General features: G+C 45.1%; 1 protein-coding gene across 11 annotated transcripts in view; it reads left to right on the top strand.

The window, feature by feature from the left end:
• Positions 1 to 15,286, top strand: part of macf1a (microtubule actin crosslinking factor 1a) — a 290,975-nt gene that overhangs the window by 175,196 nt on the left and 100,493 nt on the right. For 10 of the 11 annotated variants that reach the window (XM_084080015.1, XM_084080014.1, XM_084080018.1 and 7 more), the window contains 2 exons: positions 2,383 to 9,750; positions 9,895 to 10,050. The exons of the other annotated variant lie outside the window; for it this stretch is intronic. In XM_084080015.1, the coding sequence (XP_083936141.1) occupies positions 2,383 to 9,750; positions 9,895 to 10,050 (7,524 nt within the window). The remainder of the gene's footprint in view (positions 1 to 2,382; positions 9,751 to 9,894; positions 10,051 to 15,286) is intronic. 11 annotated transcript variants of the gene reach the window in all.

The raw sequence follows: 15,286 nt of genomic DNA, 5'->3' as shown, positions 1-15,286 counted from the left end.
AAACCAACATTTTCAACTGAAAATATGTTGGTTTTGTTTTTGTCATTCAAAGAAGTAAAAATGTACTTGTAAGACACCAGTAAAATGGTAGGGCATGGATACTTTTAGCACCATCTGCAGCTGACCCATAATAATGTCATTGGAAGGACTTGCAGGAAGAAGGGATGCTAAATTCATGACTGATGCTTGTGTTGCTAGCGCAAAGTTGAGGAAATGCCCCTTAAGCAAAGATGTGTGTGCGTCACTTTTTATTAGATGATGTTGCTTTGACTTTGAAGTACGCTCGCGAGCTACGCGTGTGTCAATGGATGGATAAGCAAGAGTGTTTTTAATGTACCGCATGCTTTGTGTTGCCTGACAGTGTGTGCATTATTCTTTTAGACATACATCACCACCATTTCTAAATTCTGACTCATGTACTTGGTTTGGTTTGACTAAACTTCACAAGATCTTATTCAGACAGTAGCCAGCATTCATATAAACTCTTTCCATGCCTCAACACTTCTCCCCCAGTATCTTTCGAGGTCAGTCAGGGGAGACGTTACGAGGAATGTGAAGTGATTTTAGACCATACAAATGCTGCTTTCATCTTACAGTTGGTCGTGAACCACGTTCTGATGCCCATGTTTAGCTAGAACAGACTCAGTCCTTATATGTGGGCTTGAAATGAGGAGCTGGACACTGTCTGAATTGGGCCTTAGCATGGAGTGATCTATCACATGCCTTTACGTGCTGTTTACTGTAACATCATTCATCATCACCACCACCATCGTCCTCATAGCCATTGCCATCTTCGTCACCACATCTTCATCATCATCAAACACATATGCTTAACTGCTAATATGGCTAATACTTGGCCTTAGAGGTGCAGCTGTAGTGTAGTGCTGCATAAGTCATGCTAGCAGTTAGCTAGATGCTTTAAAACTCATTTTTGTAGTATTTCCTTTTAGAACATATTAATTTCTGGAGTTACACCATTACGTTTTACTCTCATTTCTGTAGTCACCCATAGAACTCATGCTAGTTCTAATGTTGCGTTTATGTCATGTTTTGGTTATGTTAGACATTTTTTTAAGTTGAGTTCTTTTTACATTATTAAGTAATGTAAGAATTTTGGCTATCTTATCTTCTCAGGTGTTGGAATGAATGCACTATTATTATAACCCATTATTGATTCCTCTGTGAATTGTGTTTGGTTTTACAGTTATATTTCTCTGTTGTGAATTTAAGCTCAGAGGTTCCAAAACATTGTAACAAGTCACTTTTGATCTAGAATGTATGTGCACCAGAGGCCAGCTACGCAAACCCTCACTTCACCGTTTGAGCATGTTGTGTCCAGATCACAAGAGTGTGTGTGTATGAGACTGTATGTGTGTTTTTGTTTGTGCTGTCTAATGCATACTATTAATGTTTGAACTTTAAACCGCCATTTTGCTTGAAAATCACTAACAGCTGCCAGAGGAGAATCGCGGACGTCCGAGCTCTGAGCCGAGGAACAGATCAGCCATATATAAGACAGAATAGTAGTAAAAGTTCCAATTCAAGAACTCTTCAATCTTGTCTTTTGATGAATTATTCCTATGTACCGTATTCAAATTATTTCTGAGTCAGTGAATTTCCTAGCAGATGTGTCACAAGAAACCTTAGCCTGTAAGACTTAACACTCCAAAGCCATTGTGAGTCATTCAAGTCGACTGGACAACAAGTCATTTTGAATCAAGTGCCCACCAGTTAGTGCAGCAGCTACTGTAAGTCAGGGAAGTGTGGCATGCAGAATGCTAATAGCCAAGCTTCTCACCTGTCGCGCCTCGCTCTGCCAAGCCCTGGGCTGGCCCGTTTAGTGTGTGGGTGCCACGGGACAAGCCCATGTGGTAAGTGATGCAGGCTTTCTCTCTTACCGTTGCTTATAATCTTATAGTAGATTTCTCTCTAGTATACGTTTTCTCTTCCTTTATTTTTGAATTTGTATTACTTTCTTTCTTTCAGTCTCCCTTGTGGAGCTTTCTGGGGTTTTCTTTTCTCCCTTTTCTTTTCTTCTTTGCTTCTTGCATGCTTAGTGCTTTTTTAGAATAGTGGTAAGTATTTTTGTGCTTTGGTAAATACATTTAGAGCCCTCTAGATAATGTCCATAATGATATTGTTTGCCAATATCTTTATGGCAACTTGGTGTGGGGTTTCTCCCTTTCCTGGTTTATTTGAAACTTTTACACTTTTGTATATTTCATTCTGATTATGTACAAAATTACAGTGCAGCCTTGTTATGTTTATTTTATTTTATTTATAACAAATACGTAGTAATCAGTACTATTATCAAAGTGCAGAACATATTTCTATTCTTGCCAGTATGTCTGTATTGATTGTTGTTTTTCTTTCTCTCTGTAGATTCAAACCGCTATTGCTGGAGTGATTGACCTGGGAACCGTGGAAACCTTCCCGGTGTTTCAAGCAGCGCAACGAGGTCTTATTGACCAGGACTCCTGCCACATTATATTGGAAACCCAGCTTAGTATGGGAGGACTTCTTCAGCCTGACTCCCCTCTCAGCCTCTCCGTGGAGCAAGGTCTGACTCAAGGCTTGATTGACACCCACACCAGCCAATCACTGACTGAGTTAGAAAGTGCCTTGCAACTGGTGAACAAGGCTATACCAACAGAGGGCCAGCAGCAGCAGCAACAGCAGCGTTTCCTGCCAGTGGTTGCAGCTATGCAGGAGGGGCTTATCAGAGAACCAGTGGGGCTCCGTATTCTAGAACTCCAGATGAACACTGGAGGTCTAAAAGATTCCAGAGGAGAGAGACTGAATCTAGAGACAGCAGAAGATATGGGCCTCTTGACTCCCAGGACGTTCACCAAGCTCCAGTCATGGCTCCAGCGTCGTGAGCTCATCGACCCAAACACAGCAGAAAAGTTAAACCTGTCCGAGCTTCAGCAGCGCTGTGTCTTCAATGAAGACTCTGGCCTTTATCTCCTCCCTGTCAAACAGCAGCCTGGAGGAACCGTATGTCTTTGTTCTGGGAGAAAAGTCGGAATCTTCCGAGCTGTTCAAGAAGGCCTGATTGACCGCAAAGTGACCGTACGACTACTTGAAGCTCAGCTGTTTGCTGGAGGTATTGCTGACCCCCGCTCTGGTCACCGGCTAACAATCGAAGAGGCTGTTCGCCATGGACTGATGGACCAAGATCTGGCTTGTACCATGTTGGCCCGACAGCTACAATCGGGAGGTATTCTGGATCCTTTTACTGGAGAGCGTCTAGGGTTGGAAGAGGCCATCCGCAGGGAGCTTTTGTCAGCTCGTTTGGCTCTATTGGTCCTCGAGTCCCTCTGGACCTTCATGGGAGTGCTCTGGCCAGAATCTGGAGAGCTCCTGCCCATTGCTGAGGCCCTACAACAGGGAGTGATCTCTGGAGAACTGACAAGGAACACCCTGAGGCAACGTCATGCCATTGGTGCGTTGTACAATCCAGACACCTTCCAGATGGTGTCCTTAAACCACGCTGCAGAGGATGCTCTGGGACCAAATGTGGTAGAGGTCCTCAGAAAGATCCATATCCCTGATGTTCTCTCCAACATGAACCAAACAGGTACCCCATCTCTGAACCGCCTCAGCTGGGGTTCCACCAGCTCCTCTCCCCCTCCATCCTCTCCACCGCCTGGGTCTCCACCAGCAGGGCCCTTCTGGGAGCCCACCACCATGGATGGGATGGACCCTAAAGAACAGGCAAACCATAAGTTGCTATATCACTTGATGACCCACAGCTATGTCGACGTCCACTCTGGAAAAAGGCTGGTGCTTCTAGAGCCTGAGCTTGTGGAGCTGGTCAAAGCTACCGCCTTAGTTACTGAGGAAACCATAAAGGACAATCAAGTTGCGGCAGGTCATAGTTTGGTCCCGGGTGGGAGAGATTTGAATTTGTCTGGTGAGGACCAGAGAGAGGACATGGAGATAGAGGAAGAGACCTGTAAAATAAGCATGCCACGCCCAAGAGATGCCTCCATCAATATTATTGATAAGACAAGAGATGAGGATGACAAACATGATCAAATACTGCATCCTGGGTCAAAAGTAACTGAACAGGGTGAGTCTGCTTTCAACGCTAAAGCCAAAATGGATATGGGACTGGAAGTTGGAGTGAAAGATGAAAAGAAAAAAATTACTTCTGGGGAAAGTTTCAAGGCCTCGGCTAGGGAGCTTAAAGAGGAATTATTAAAAGATTCAAATGGAAAAAAGCTGGTAGCTACTGAACCAGCATTCAGTGATAGAGACAGTCAGAAGAGTAGCTCACCATTTAAAAGCACTAATATCATTCAAGCTGTTAAGGGAGAGACGGCAGCAATGTCCATAGTTGATAGAGAAATAAAGTCAACATCACTCACAACAGACAAAGAAATTCTGACAGCAATGTTTAGGCAGGAAGAACCTACTGGTTCGCTTGTAACCGAAGCAGACCAAACTGTTGATCCAAATCATTCTAAAAATGAGAAAGCTATAAAATATACTATCCCAGAGGTCAAACACAAAATTGTTATTAAAGAGACTGCTGCACAGCATGCCAAATCCAGGATTAGTACCCCAGAGTTAACAGCAGAGAAGACTGAGGAGGATGCTGAGCTTGAGAGGTTAGCCACAGAACTCAAGCATGGAGGTCTGATGACAGAGGAAGGGGAAAGGCTTCTTCCAGATGAGGCAGTGGCCCAGGGCATCCTTCCTGGTAACACCGCAGTCAAGTTGATGGCTGAGGCTGGTCTGTTTGGAGGATTCATAGATGTCAGTACCAGTCAGTCCCTAAGTATGGAGGATGTAATGCGGGAGGGTCTCCTAGATGAAGAGTTGATGTGGAGTGTGCTGAAGTCGGATAAAACACTAGCAGGCATTGTGGATGCTGAGAAAGGGCAGATCTGTGGGCTGAGGGAGGCAGCTCTGGCTGGGTTGATCGACCGCAACACAGCTGCTCGACTACTGGAAGCCCAGGTAGCTTCTGGGGGTGTTGTTGACCTCTGCAGAGATAAGAAAGTCTCGGTCACTCTAGCAGCTAACCTGGGTCTGATAGAGGAGGACCAGAGAGAGGAATTGGTGGCACTAGAGAAGGCATACAAAGGAAAAGCCAGAGATCCAGAAACGGCTCTTACTAAAGCAACATTACAGCTGCAAATGGATGGAGTTGTCGACCCTGAAACAAAGTCCCCAATTCCTCTGGAGCAAGCCATTGAGAAGGGGTTGATTAGGCCAGATGAGGCATATCAAGCTTTGTCAAAGCAAGTGGCTGAGGGTGGCATAATACACCATACATCAGGGGCACGACTATCAGTTTCTGACGCTGTAGAAAGAGGCCTAGTGGACCGCTCTATAGCCATTGGGCTGGAGGAGCTAGAGTGGGTTTACCAGGGGAAAGTTAGTCCCTCATCACACCCCGGCGCTGCCATTTTACAGGCATCAACAGGAGCCATTTTGGACCCTGAGACTAGACACAGGCTTACTCTAAATGAGGCACTTTCTAAGGGTCTGCTGGATGAGGACATTGCTAAAGAGGCCATGGCTTCTCCTGGTGTAACACAAGGTGTACTTGACCCCCAAACTGCCCGAATTTTGTCCTATTCAGACCTTGTTAACAAGGGCAAGATAGACATAGAGACAGGAAAACGTTTCCTGGAAGTGAAGCCATTCAGAGGCATTCAGGATTGCCAATCAGGAGACAGTTTGACCCTTCCTCAGGCTATTGCATGCAATCAAGTTGACCCAGTTCCAGCTCTGAGGCTGCTCCAAAGCCAGGCAGACAGTGGAGGTATCATCGATATCACTAGTGGAGAGAGACTCCCTCTACCTGAGGCGTCTAAGAGAGGACTAGTTGCAGAAGACATGGTCAGGCACATAGCCACTGAGCAGATGATAAAAGGAGGCTTAGTTGACCCTGCCACTGGTCAGCGGGTCTCTAGTCTCAAGAGCGCAATTGCTGCAGGACTTATATCCAGTGACATGGCTGCCAAGATCCAGGAAAAGGATTTGGAAGGTGAATATGAGGATAGTTTTTCACCTGTTTCATCATCAACAGGCACTTATAGCCCTGCTCTTACATTGTCTGTGTCTAGCCCAGATAGCCATTCAAAGTGGTCAGTTGGAAGCACTGATCTGGCTTCACAATCTCCTCTCTCAGAGAGGTTGTCAGAAAAATACTTGGTGACCACAGAGCATGCTGGGAAGACATTGCCATCAATTACATCAACGCAGTCACAGTTTTATGATGCAATTATGGAAGAGGAGGTAGTTGTTGAGCAAGAGCCAGTGGAAGAAAAAGCAGTGACTGAAACAGATATTTCCATTGATGTGTTGTCTCAGTTCGCTAGCAGTGTAGAAAAAAGGATACAGCAGGCAATTAAAGAAATTAAACCTCAAAAAGATGTTGCTAAATCCAAGGCTTCCAAACAAGGGCCCAGTAAGACACTGCAAACAACTGAGAGTGAGGCTGATTCTACATTGTCACCAATAGTTTCCATTCAGTCTCATGCCATTAGTAATATTGACCAAGGTTCACAGTACAAAGTCAGACAAGAGACTGATGTTATTCAACCGAGTGACCAGCCTGCAAAGATGTCCAAAAATTATCCTAGATCAGTAAATGAGAGGGTTGCAGGAGTGCATAATGTTGATGTTAATGATAGGCCACTGACAGATTCTACGGCAGTAGATTTAAGGGATGGTAGACACAAGAAAGACATAGTGGAAGTGCCTGCACTGAAACTGAGTGAAGACAATTTCATAAAGAGTGATGGGGCATCAGAAACGGGTGAAAGGATAACGGGTGAGGCGGAAAAAGAACCTAATGAAATAAAGACTGAAGCGAGAGATAGTACTGATGTTGAACATTCAGACCAGGCAACATCTTCTCTGTCTAAGGAGGCAGAGAGCAAGAGCAAGAAAAAAAGAAAGAATAAGAAGAAAGGGAAAATTCAAGAGGTTGACAGTGAAACACACCCTGTAGAGAAAGCAGAGCATCCTTCAGAAAATGTGATGGTATGCACAGCGACTGATGTCCAGGCTAAAGTTGCTGACTTGGCAAAAGATACTGTTAAATCACAACAGAAGGATAAGAAAGCATCCACACAAGATGGTCCGTCTGCACCTTTAAGGCCTCCCAATGGAAAACGGGCTGAGGCAATTAATGATAGGAGGACCACATCTGAAGATGATGTGGTTTCTCAAGCATCTGTTGAACTGAGCAAGCCTGCTGTTGAAGCCGATGGTATGATATCAACATTGTCCAAAGTCCATAGAGACAGTGAAAAGATGGCGGAAAAAGAAAGAGAGCAACAGAGAGAGGATGCTGCTCTCAAAGTAAAGCAGAAAGAGGGAGAGTCTTCTGTCATTAAGCAAAATGAACAGGAGAAAAAGATTCAGGAGCTAAAGCAAGAGAAGGAGGGTGAATTACGTAATAAGAAATCCAACCTGCCAGACGATGAGAAAGCAGCCTTGATACTGAAAGCGAAAGAAAGTATTTTGAAGAAGGTGTTTGAGAAAGGAGTTAGTGAGAAGCAGGCTGCAGAGGAGCTGGAGGCTTTACGCAAGGAAGTGGGGAAGAAGGACAGTAAGGCATCACCTGAAAGCCTTTCCGCTAAAATCGAAATTGTGGAAACTTCTCCAGCCAAGGATGACAGTGTAAAGACACCTGATGCCATATCAGCACAGACAGAGGTACGTAGGAGTGGAGAGAAGGAGAAGAAAAGAATGGAGGCGGGTGTCGAGAATGTGAGCTCCTCTGTCAAGGAGGGTGTTGGTGTAGATGCCAGAATTTCAGAACCCTTATCAAAGGACATTGAAAAGAAGAAAGTTAGTGGAAGGGAAGGCAAAGATGAAGCAACATTGAGCATCAAGGAAGACTTGACTACGGAGGAACCTTCTGTCAAGGACAGTGTCACCATGGCTACCAGACTACCTCAACCTTCATTGAAAGAGAGCGAGAAGGTTATCAGAGGAAAGGAATTAAAACTGAATGTCCAGGAGGATGAGGTAACTTCTGTCAGAGAGGTTGTGATAGTAGACACCAGGCCATCTGAAGCTTCAGCAAAAACGAAAGAGCACAAAGTAAATGATGGAATGATAGAACAAGATAACTTGACGTTAATTGGCAAAGCAGATATAACTGTAGAGGAACCCTCTAAGGACAGTGTTGGCATAGCCACCAGACTACCTAAACCTTTACTGAAACAAAGGGAGAAAATTACCAGAGGAAAGGAAGACTTGACAAGGGAGGAGCCTTCTGTCAAAGAAGGTGCAAGTGTAGACACCAGACCATCTGTAGCTTTATCAAAAGAGAAAGAGGAGAATGTAATTATTGGATTCGAAGAACAAGATAACTTGACATTAATTGCCAAGGTAGATATAAGTGGGGAGGAACCTTCTGTCAAGGACATGGCCACCAGACTACCTCAACCTTCACTGAAAGAGAGAGAGAAGGTAATCAGAGGAAAGGAGTTAAAGCTGAATGTCAAGGAGGATGTGAGCTGTGATGTACCTTCTGTCACAGAGGGTGTGAGAGTAGACACTAGGCCATCTGAAGCTTCAGCAAAACAGAAAGAGGATAAGATCATTGGTGGAATGGAAGAACAAGATAACTTGACATTCATTGACAAGCCAGATATAACTGTGGAGGAACCCTCTGCCCAGGACAGTGTTAGCATGGCCACCAGACTACCTGCACATTCACTGAAAGAGAGAGATGTTATCAGAGGAAAGGAGTTAAAGCCGAGCATCAAGGAGGATGTGAGGGATGAGGTACCTTCTGTCACAGAGAGTGTGAGAGTAGATGCCCGTCCAACTGAAGCTTTATCCAAAGACAAAGAGGAGAGGGCGAGTTGCGGAGAAAAACAATGGACAGCTCCACTAGACCAGCCTAAAGACACCAAGCAAGGAAAGCGCAATAAGAAAAACAAAAAATCCAAGATACCGACAGCGACAGACATAAGTCCACCTGTGACAGTGGAGAAGCCATCTGTTAATGAGCAAGCACAATTGGAGGCCTCGATGGCAACAAAAACGGTGACAAAAACAGATGATGGCAGTTTGGTCTCCAGTGATGAACAGAGAAGTGACCGGGAAATTGACAGCTCATCAGGCAGTGATGTCACTGCGCCTCCAAGTGATGGTCAGGCAAACAAAATGGCCACCTCCACAGAAAGTTCTATAGAATCTAATGCCAGTCAGCAGAGGCTGTTCCCTTCTACGCAATTGGAGGAGGAACCCCATACTGGCATTGAGGAAGTGATACAGGTGATGGGGGTCAAGTCTGTGAGGAAACAGCCTGAGAAGGAGCCAAAGATACACACTAAGGATGATAAACACCTGGGAGTTGGAGCCCCTGAGGTGTGTTTGCAATCAGAAATGGACCCTGCCATTGATTCCTCTGGCCTTCAGGAGGCCCCACCTTCCAAACAACAGACTCAACCTACAGAGCCACCTGTGCCTCCCAGCATACAGCCTGATAAAATCACTGTTAAAGGAAAAAAGAAGAAAAAGCAAAAGCAGCCACAGCAGGTGGAAGGCTCTGCTCTCACAGAACCCAAGTCGTCCGAAGGACTTGCAAAATCGCAGGATCAGGAGTCAGCACCTTTGCTTTCAGAAACCGTTCCAGTTGACTCAGATTCTGTTGAGATCCCTGAGTCTGATGCAACCAGTGAGAGCTGGGGAGAGGAGGAAGAGGATGGTGGACAAATTGAAGAGACTGGCGGAAGGAAAGGGCAGAGTATAGCAAAGACTGGCAAGGTACACCAGTTGATTTTAGTTTTTTTATATATTTATTTTTAATTTGATGCATTATTCATATTCATTATTTTGAAATATCAAATTATAATGCCTGTTATCCAATCTTGTTTTCAACTTATTGTCTTGTATTTCCTCTTTCTTTAGTCATCATTGATCCGTCAGGAATGCCTAGAACATGACCAGAGAATTGTGGCCCTTGTCTCTATGGTGAGGCACATTGAGGTCCGCCTCAAACAGCAGCAACAGCAGTCCATCGGTCGCAGCCTCATTGCCCTTGATGACACCATCAAACAAACGGAGGTACTGTAAAGTGAGAATACTGATGTGAAGGAAATGCAGTTTGCACCTTGAGAATCTCACTTCAAAGACCACAAGAGCTTGATATACTTTGTTGCACGGAGTCGCACACTGTACAAGTTAAGTTCACAAGATTTGCTATTTTTGTTGTGCGACACCGGTGAGACACTGTGTATAAATCACTCTTTACCTGATGTTTTGAGCCTACTCTTCAGACATTGAATAATATCCTTTGTTCAAAATGCTTTATTCGCTGGGCGACGTGAACAGTATTGGACGTGTATGTGTACAGTATATTCAATTCATCTACATTTCACAGACCAGTGGTAAAACTGGTAAAACTTTTGCAGAAAATAGCCGACCGACAAGCTTACAACGCGTCGCGCTGCGACGCGTTGTAAGCTTGTCTCTAATATGCAGTTTGACCACAGCCCTGTTAGTCAGCATTAACTGCTTCCACCTCTCACGACGAGGACGTATAGGGTTGGGTTTTGAGAGGCGATATTCTTTTTGTTTTGTTGGGCATCTAGATGGGTCACAGAGTAACACATACCATAAATAAGACTGTAGTCCTACCTGCAGCTGACACCGGTTCAAAGACGACCAGAGGCACTTTGTCATCATGGTTGCGTTCTTATATCAATGAGACACCCCAACCGCCTGTTCTTTTAGTTTATTAGGGAAAAAAAAAAAGCCAACATCCACTGCACAGTTAGCCTGGGGAGAGGTTTGAACTACGATGGGAATCTCCTCCAAATCACATGGAGGTCAAATCTCCTTACCCAGCTGTTTATTGTATTAATTAATTTATTTTATATTTATATTGCAAGTTTACTGTATGAAACTTGCAATTAGTTTCATCCCCCAACTTCGTAACACTTCATGTGTATTTATTTAAACCTTTGAGGCATTTTGATATTTTAAATCTTTTTAAGCCATTTAGCCAATATCACAATAGCAAACCTTAATGTTATGTATCATTTACTGCCCTCCCCTCAGACGCAGCACAAGGTGGAGGGTAGACTCCTTCTGGATGTTGTAGTCAGACAGGGTGCGTCCATCTTCCAGCTGTTTGCCAGCAAAAATCAGCCTCTGCTGGTCAGGGGGAATGCCTTCCTTATCCTGGATTTTGGCCTTGACATTCTCAATGTTATCACTTGGCTCAACTTCCAATGTGATGGTTTTTCCTGTAAGTGTCTTGACGAAGATCTGCATTCCTCCCCTCAGACGCAGCACAAGGTGGAGGGTGGATTCTTTCTGGATGTTGTAGTCAGACAGGGTGCGTCCATCTTCCAACTGTTTGCCAGCAAAGATCAGCCTCTGCTGGTCAGGGGGAATACCTTCTTTATCCTGGATTTTGGCCTTGACATTCTCAATGTTATCACTTGGCTCAACTTCCAATGTGATGGTTTTTCCTGTAAGTGTCTTGACGAAGATCTGCATTCCTCCCCTCAGACGCAGCACAAGGTGGAGGGTGGATTCTTTCTGGATGTTGTAGTCAGACAGGGTGCGTCCATCTTCCAACTGTTTGCCAGCAAAGATCAGCCTCTGCTGGTCAGGGGGAATACCTTCTTTATCCTGGATTTTGGCCTTGACATTCTCAATGTTATCACTTGGCTCAACTTCCAATGTGATGGTTTTTCCTGTAAGTGTCTTGACGAAGATCTGCATTCCTCCCCTCAGACGCAGCACAAGGTGGAGGGTGGATTCTTTCTGGATGTTGTAGTCAGACAGGGTGCGTCCATCTTCCAACTGTTTGCCAGCAAAGATCAGCCTCTGCTGGTCAGGGGGAATGCCTTCCTTATCCTGGATTTTGGCCTTGACATTCTCAATGTTATCACTTGGCTCAACTTCCAATGTGATGGTTTTTCCTGTAAGTGTCTTGACGAAGATCTGCATTCCTCCCCTCAGACGCAGCACAAGGTGGAGGGTGGATTCTTTCTGGATGTTGTAGTCAGACAGGGTGCGTCCATCTTCCAACTGTTTGCCAGCAAAGATCAGCCTCTGCTGGTCAGGGGGAATACCTTCTTTATCCTGGATTTTGGCCTTGACATTCTCAATGTTATCACTTGGCTCAACTTCCAATGTGATGGTTTTTCCTGTAAGTGTCTTGACGAAGATCTGCATTCCTCCCCTCAGACGCAGCACAAGGTGGAGGGTGGATTCTTTCTGGATGTTGTAGTCAGACAGGGTGCGTCCATCTTCCAACTGTTTGCCAGCAAAGATCAGCCTCTGCTGGTCAGGGGGAATACCTTCTTTATCCTGGATTTTGGCCTTGACATTCTCAATGTTATCACTTGGCTCAACTTCCAATGTGATGGTTTTTCCTGTAAGTGTCTTGACGAAGATCTGCATTCCTCCCCTCAGACGCAGCACAAGGTGGAGGGTGGATTCTTTCTGGATGTTGTAGTCAGACAGGGTGCGTCCATCTTCCAACTGTTTGCCAGCAAAGATCAGCCTCTGCTGGTCAGGGGGAATGCCTTCCTTATCCTGGATTTTGGCCTTGACATTCTCAATGTTATCACTTGGCTCAACTTCCAATGTGATGGTTTTTCCTGTAAGTGTCTTGACGAAGATCTGCATTCCTCCCCTCAGACGCAGCACAAGGTGGAGGGTGGATTCTTTCTGGATGTTGTAGTCAGACAGGGTGCGTCCATCTTCCAACTGTTTGCCAGCAAAGATCAGCCTCTGCTGGTCAGGGGGAATACCTTCTTTATCCTGGATTTTGGCCTTGACATTCTCAATGTTATCACTTGGCTCAACTTCCAATGTGATGGTTTTTCCTGTAAGTGTCTTGACGAAGATCTGCATTCCTCCCCTCAGACGCAGCACAAGGTGGAGGGTGGATTCTTTCTGGATGTTGTAGTCAGACAGGGTGCGTCCATCTTCCAACTGTTTGCCAGCAAAGATCAGCCTCTGCTGGTCAGGGGGAATGCCTTCCTTATCCTGGATTTTGGCCTTGACATTCTCAATGTTATCACTTGGCTCAACTTCCAATGTGATGGTTTTTCCTGTAAGTGTCTTGACGAAGATCTGCATTCCTCCCCTCAGACGCAGCACAAGGTGGAGGGTGGATTCTTTCTGGATGTTGTAGTCAGACAGGGTGCGTCCATCTTCCAACTGTTTGCCAGCAAAGATCAGCCTCTGCTGGTCAGGGGGAATACCTTCTTTATCCTGGATTTTGGCCTTGACATTCTCAATGTTATCACTTGGCTCAACTTCCAATGTGATGGTTTTTCCTGTAAGTGTCTTGACGAAGATCTGCATTCCTCCCCTCAGACGCAGCACAAGGTGGAGGGTGGATTCTTTCTGGATGTTGTAGTCAGACAGGGTGCGTCCATCTTCCAACTGTTTGCCAGCAAAGATCAGCCTCTGCTGGTCAGGGGGAATACCTTCTTTATCCTGGATTTTGGCCTTGACATTCTCAATGTTATCACTTGGCTCAACTTCCAATGTGATGGTTTTTCCTGTAAGTGTCTTGACGAAGATCTGCATTCCTCCCCTCAGACGCAGCACAAGGTGGAGGGTGGATTCTTTCTGGATGTTGTAGTCAGACAGGGTGCGTCCATCTTCCAACTGTTTGCCAGCAAAGATCAGCCTCTGCTGGTCAGGGGGAATGCCTTCCTTATCCTGGATTTTGGCCTTGACATTCTCAATGTTATCACTTGGCTCAACTTCCAATGTGATGGTTTTTCCTGTAAGTGTCTTGACGAAGATCTGCATTCCTCCCCTCAGACGCAGCACAAGGTGGAGGGTGGATTCTTTCTGGATGTTGTAGTCAGACAGGGTGCGTCCATCTTCCAACTGTTTGCCAGCAAAGATCAGCCTCTGCTGGTCAGGGGGAATACCTTCTTTATCCTGGATTTTGGCCTTGACATTCTCAATGTTATCACTTGGCTCAACTTCCAATGTGATGGTTTTTCCTGTAAGTGTCTTGACGAAGATCTGCATTCCTCCCCTCAGACGCAGCACAAGGTGGAGGGTGGATTCTTTCTGGATGTTGTAGTCAGACAGGGTGCGTCCATCTTCCAACTGTTTGCCAGCAAAGATCAGCCTCTGCTGGTCAGGGGGAATGCCTTCCTTATCCTGGATTTTGGCCTTGACATTCTCAATGTTGTCACTTGGCTCAACCTCCAGGGTAATGGTCTTTCCGGTTAGGGTCTTCACAAAAATCTGCATGTTTGCACAATTTTGAGTCGTTAGAAATCTGCTTTATAATTCTATTAATTCCTTAGATTGATCACAGCACTCTGGAAAGAAAAAGAGTGAACTCTCTCTTTTATGTGGGCGGTGACATCACAGTTATGACCTCACGTTGTGATTGACCTATAGGCATTGTCTATGTCTCCTAAATTAGACATTGTAGTGCACTACCTAGGAGTATTCATTGTACCATTATCAGAGTACTCTATGAGGCCACTGTATGACATGATGATATCAGCACTGTGGCATCTGGAATCTCTTTATTATTTGAACATTATTGTTTGCCAGACCCAAGGGGTCTGGCAAACAATAATGTTCAAATACATGAGGCTCTGTACCTGTTTTCTTCATACATGGGCATGCCCCCTTTGTCCTTAGGTCCCAGCCAGAAAAGTCTGTCCCTCTTTCGTCCATACATGGGCATGTTTTGTACCTGTTTTCTCCATACATGGGCAAAAAACATGGCCCCGTCCGTTTGTCCTTAGGCCCCAGCCAGAAAAGTCTGTCCCCCTTTCGTCCGTATATGGGCATACACAGGCTGACACGTCATGTGACGTCCGGCTTATAAAAGTCTGTCCCCCTTTCGTCCATACATGGGCATAGACACATGGGCATCTGCCGGGTCTGTCAGAACCAGGTCTCCTGGTCTTGTTTACCATACCTGTATCTTTATGTTATTAGTTGTGCCTTGGTGTTGTCCTTGTATCAGGTTAGTATCGCCTTATATGTTCTGAGTATTTCTATAGAACTAAGATGCCTCTTCACGTTGAATACAGCTGGTAAGTCACCAGCTGTGAGTCAGCAGTCGTGACTATGACACACACTTATATATGTGTATAAGGATGGCCTGATATCCATTGGTACTCATGTTTCCCTGAGCCTGACTAAAGCCAACAGAATGCATTGACAACTCCTTATTGAAGCTGCCCAAAGCGGAATCATCACACTGTTGTACAGTATGTTGAAGTATAACATAGGGCTTAAAGTCAGCAAAAGAAAGAAGCTTGCTTGCCCTACAGTACAATAAAGGCACACT

The sequence above is a fragment of the Gymnoscopelus microlampas genome (genome assembly GCF_963454915.1).
Source record: "Gymnoscopelus microlampas genome assembly, chromosome: 15".
NCBI lineage: Eukaryota > Metazoa > Chordata > Actinopteri > Myctophiformes > Myctophidae > Gymnoscopelus > Gymnoscopelus microlampas.
The sequence above is the reverse complement of the archived record's forward strand: the minus strand, read 5'-3'. Positions and strand labels throughout refer to the sequence as shown.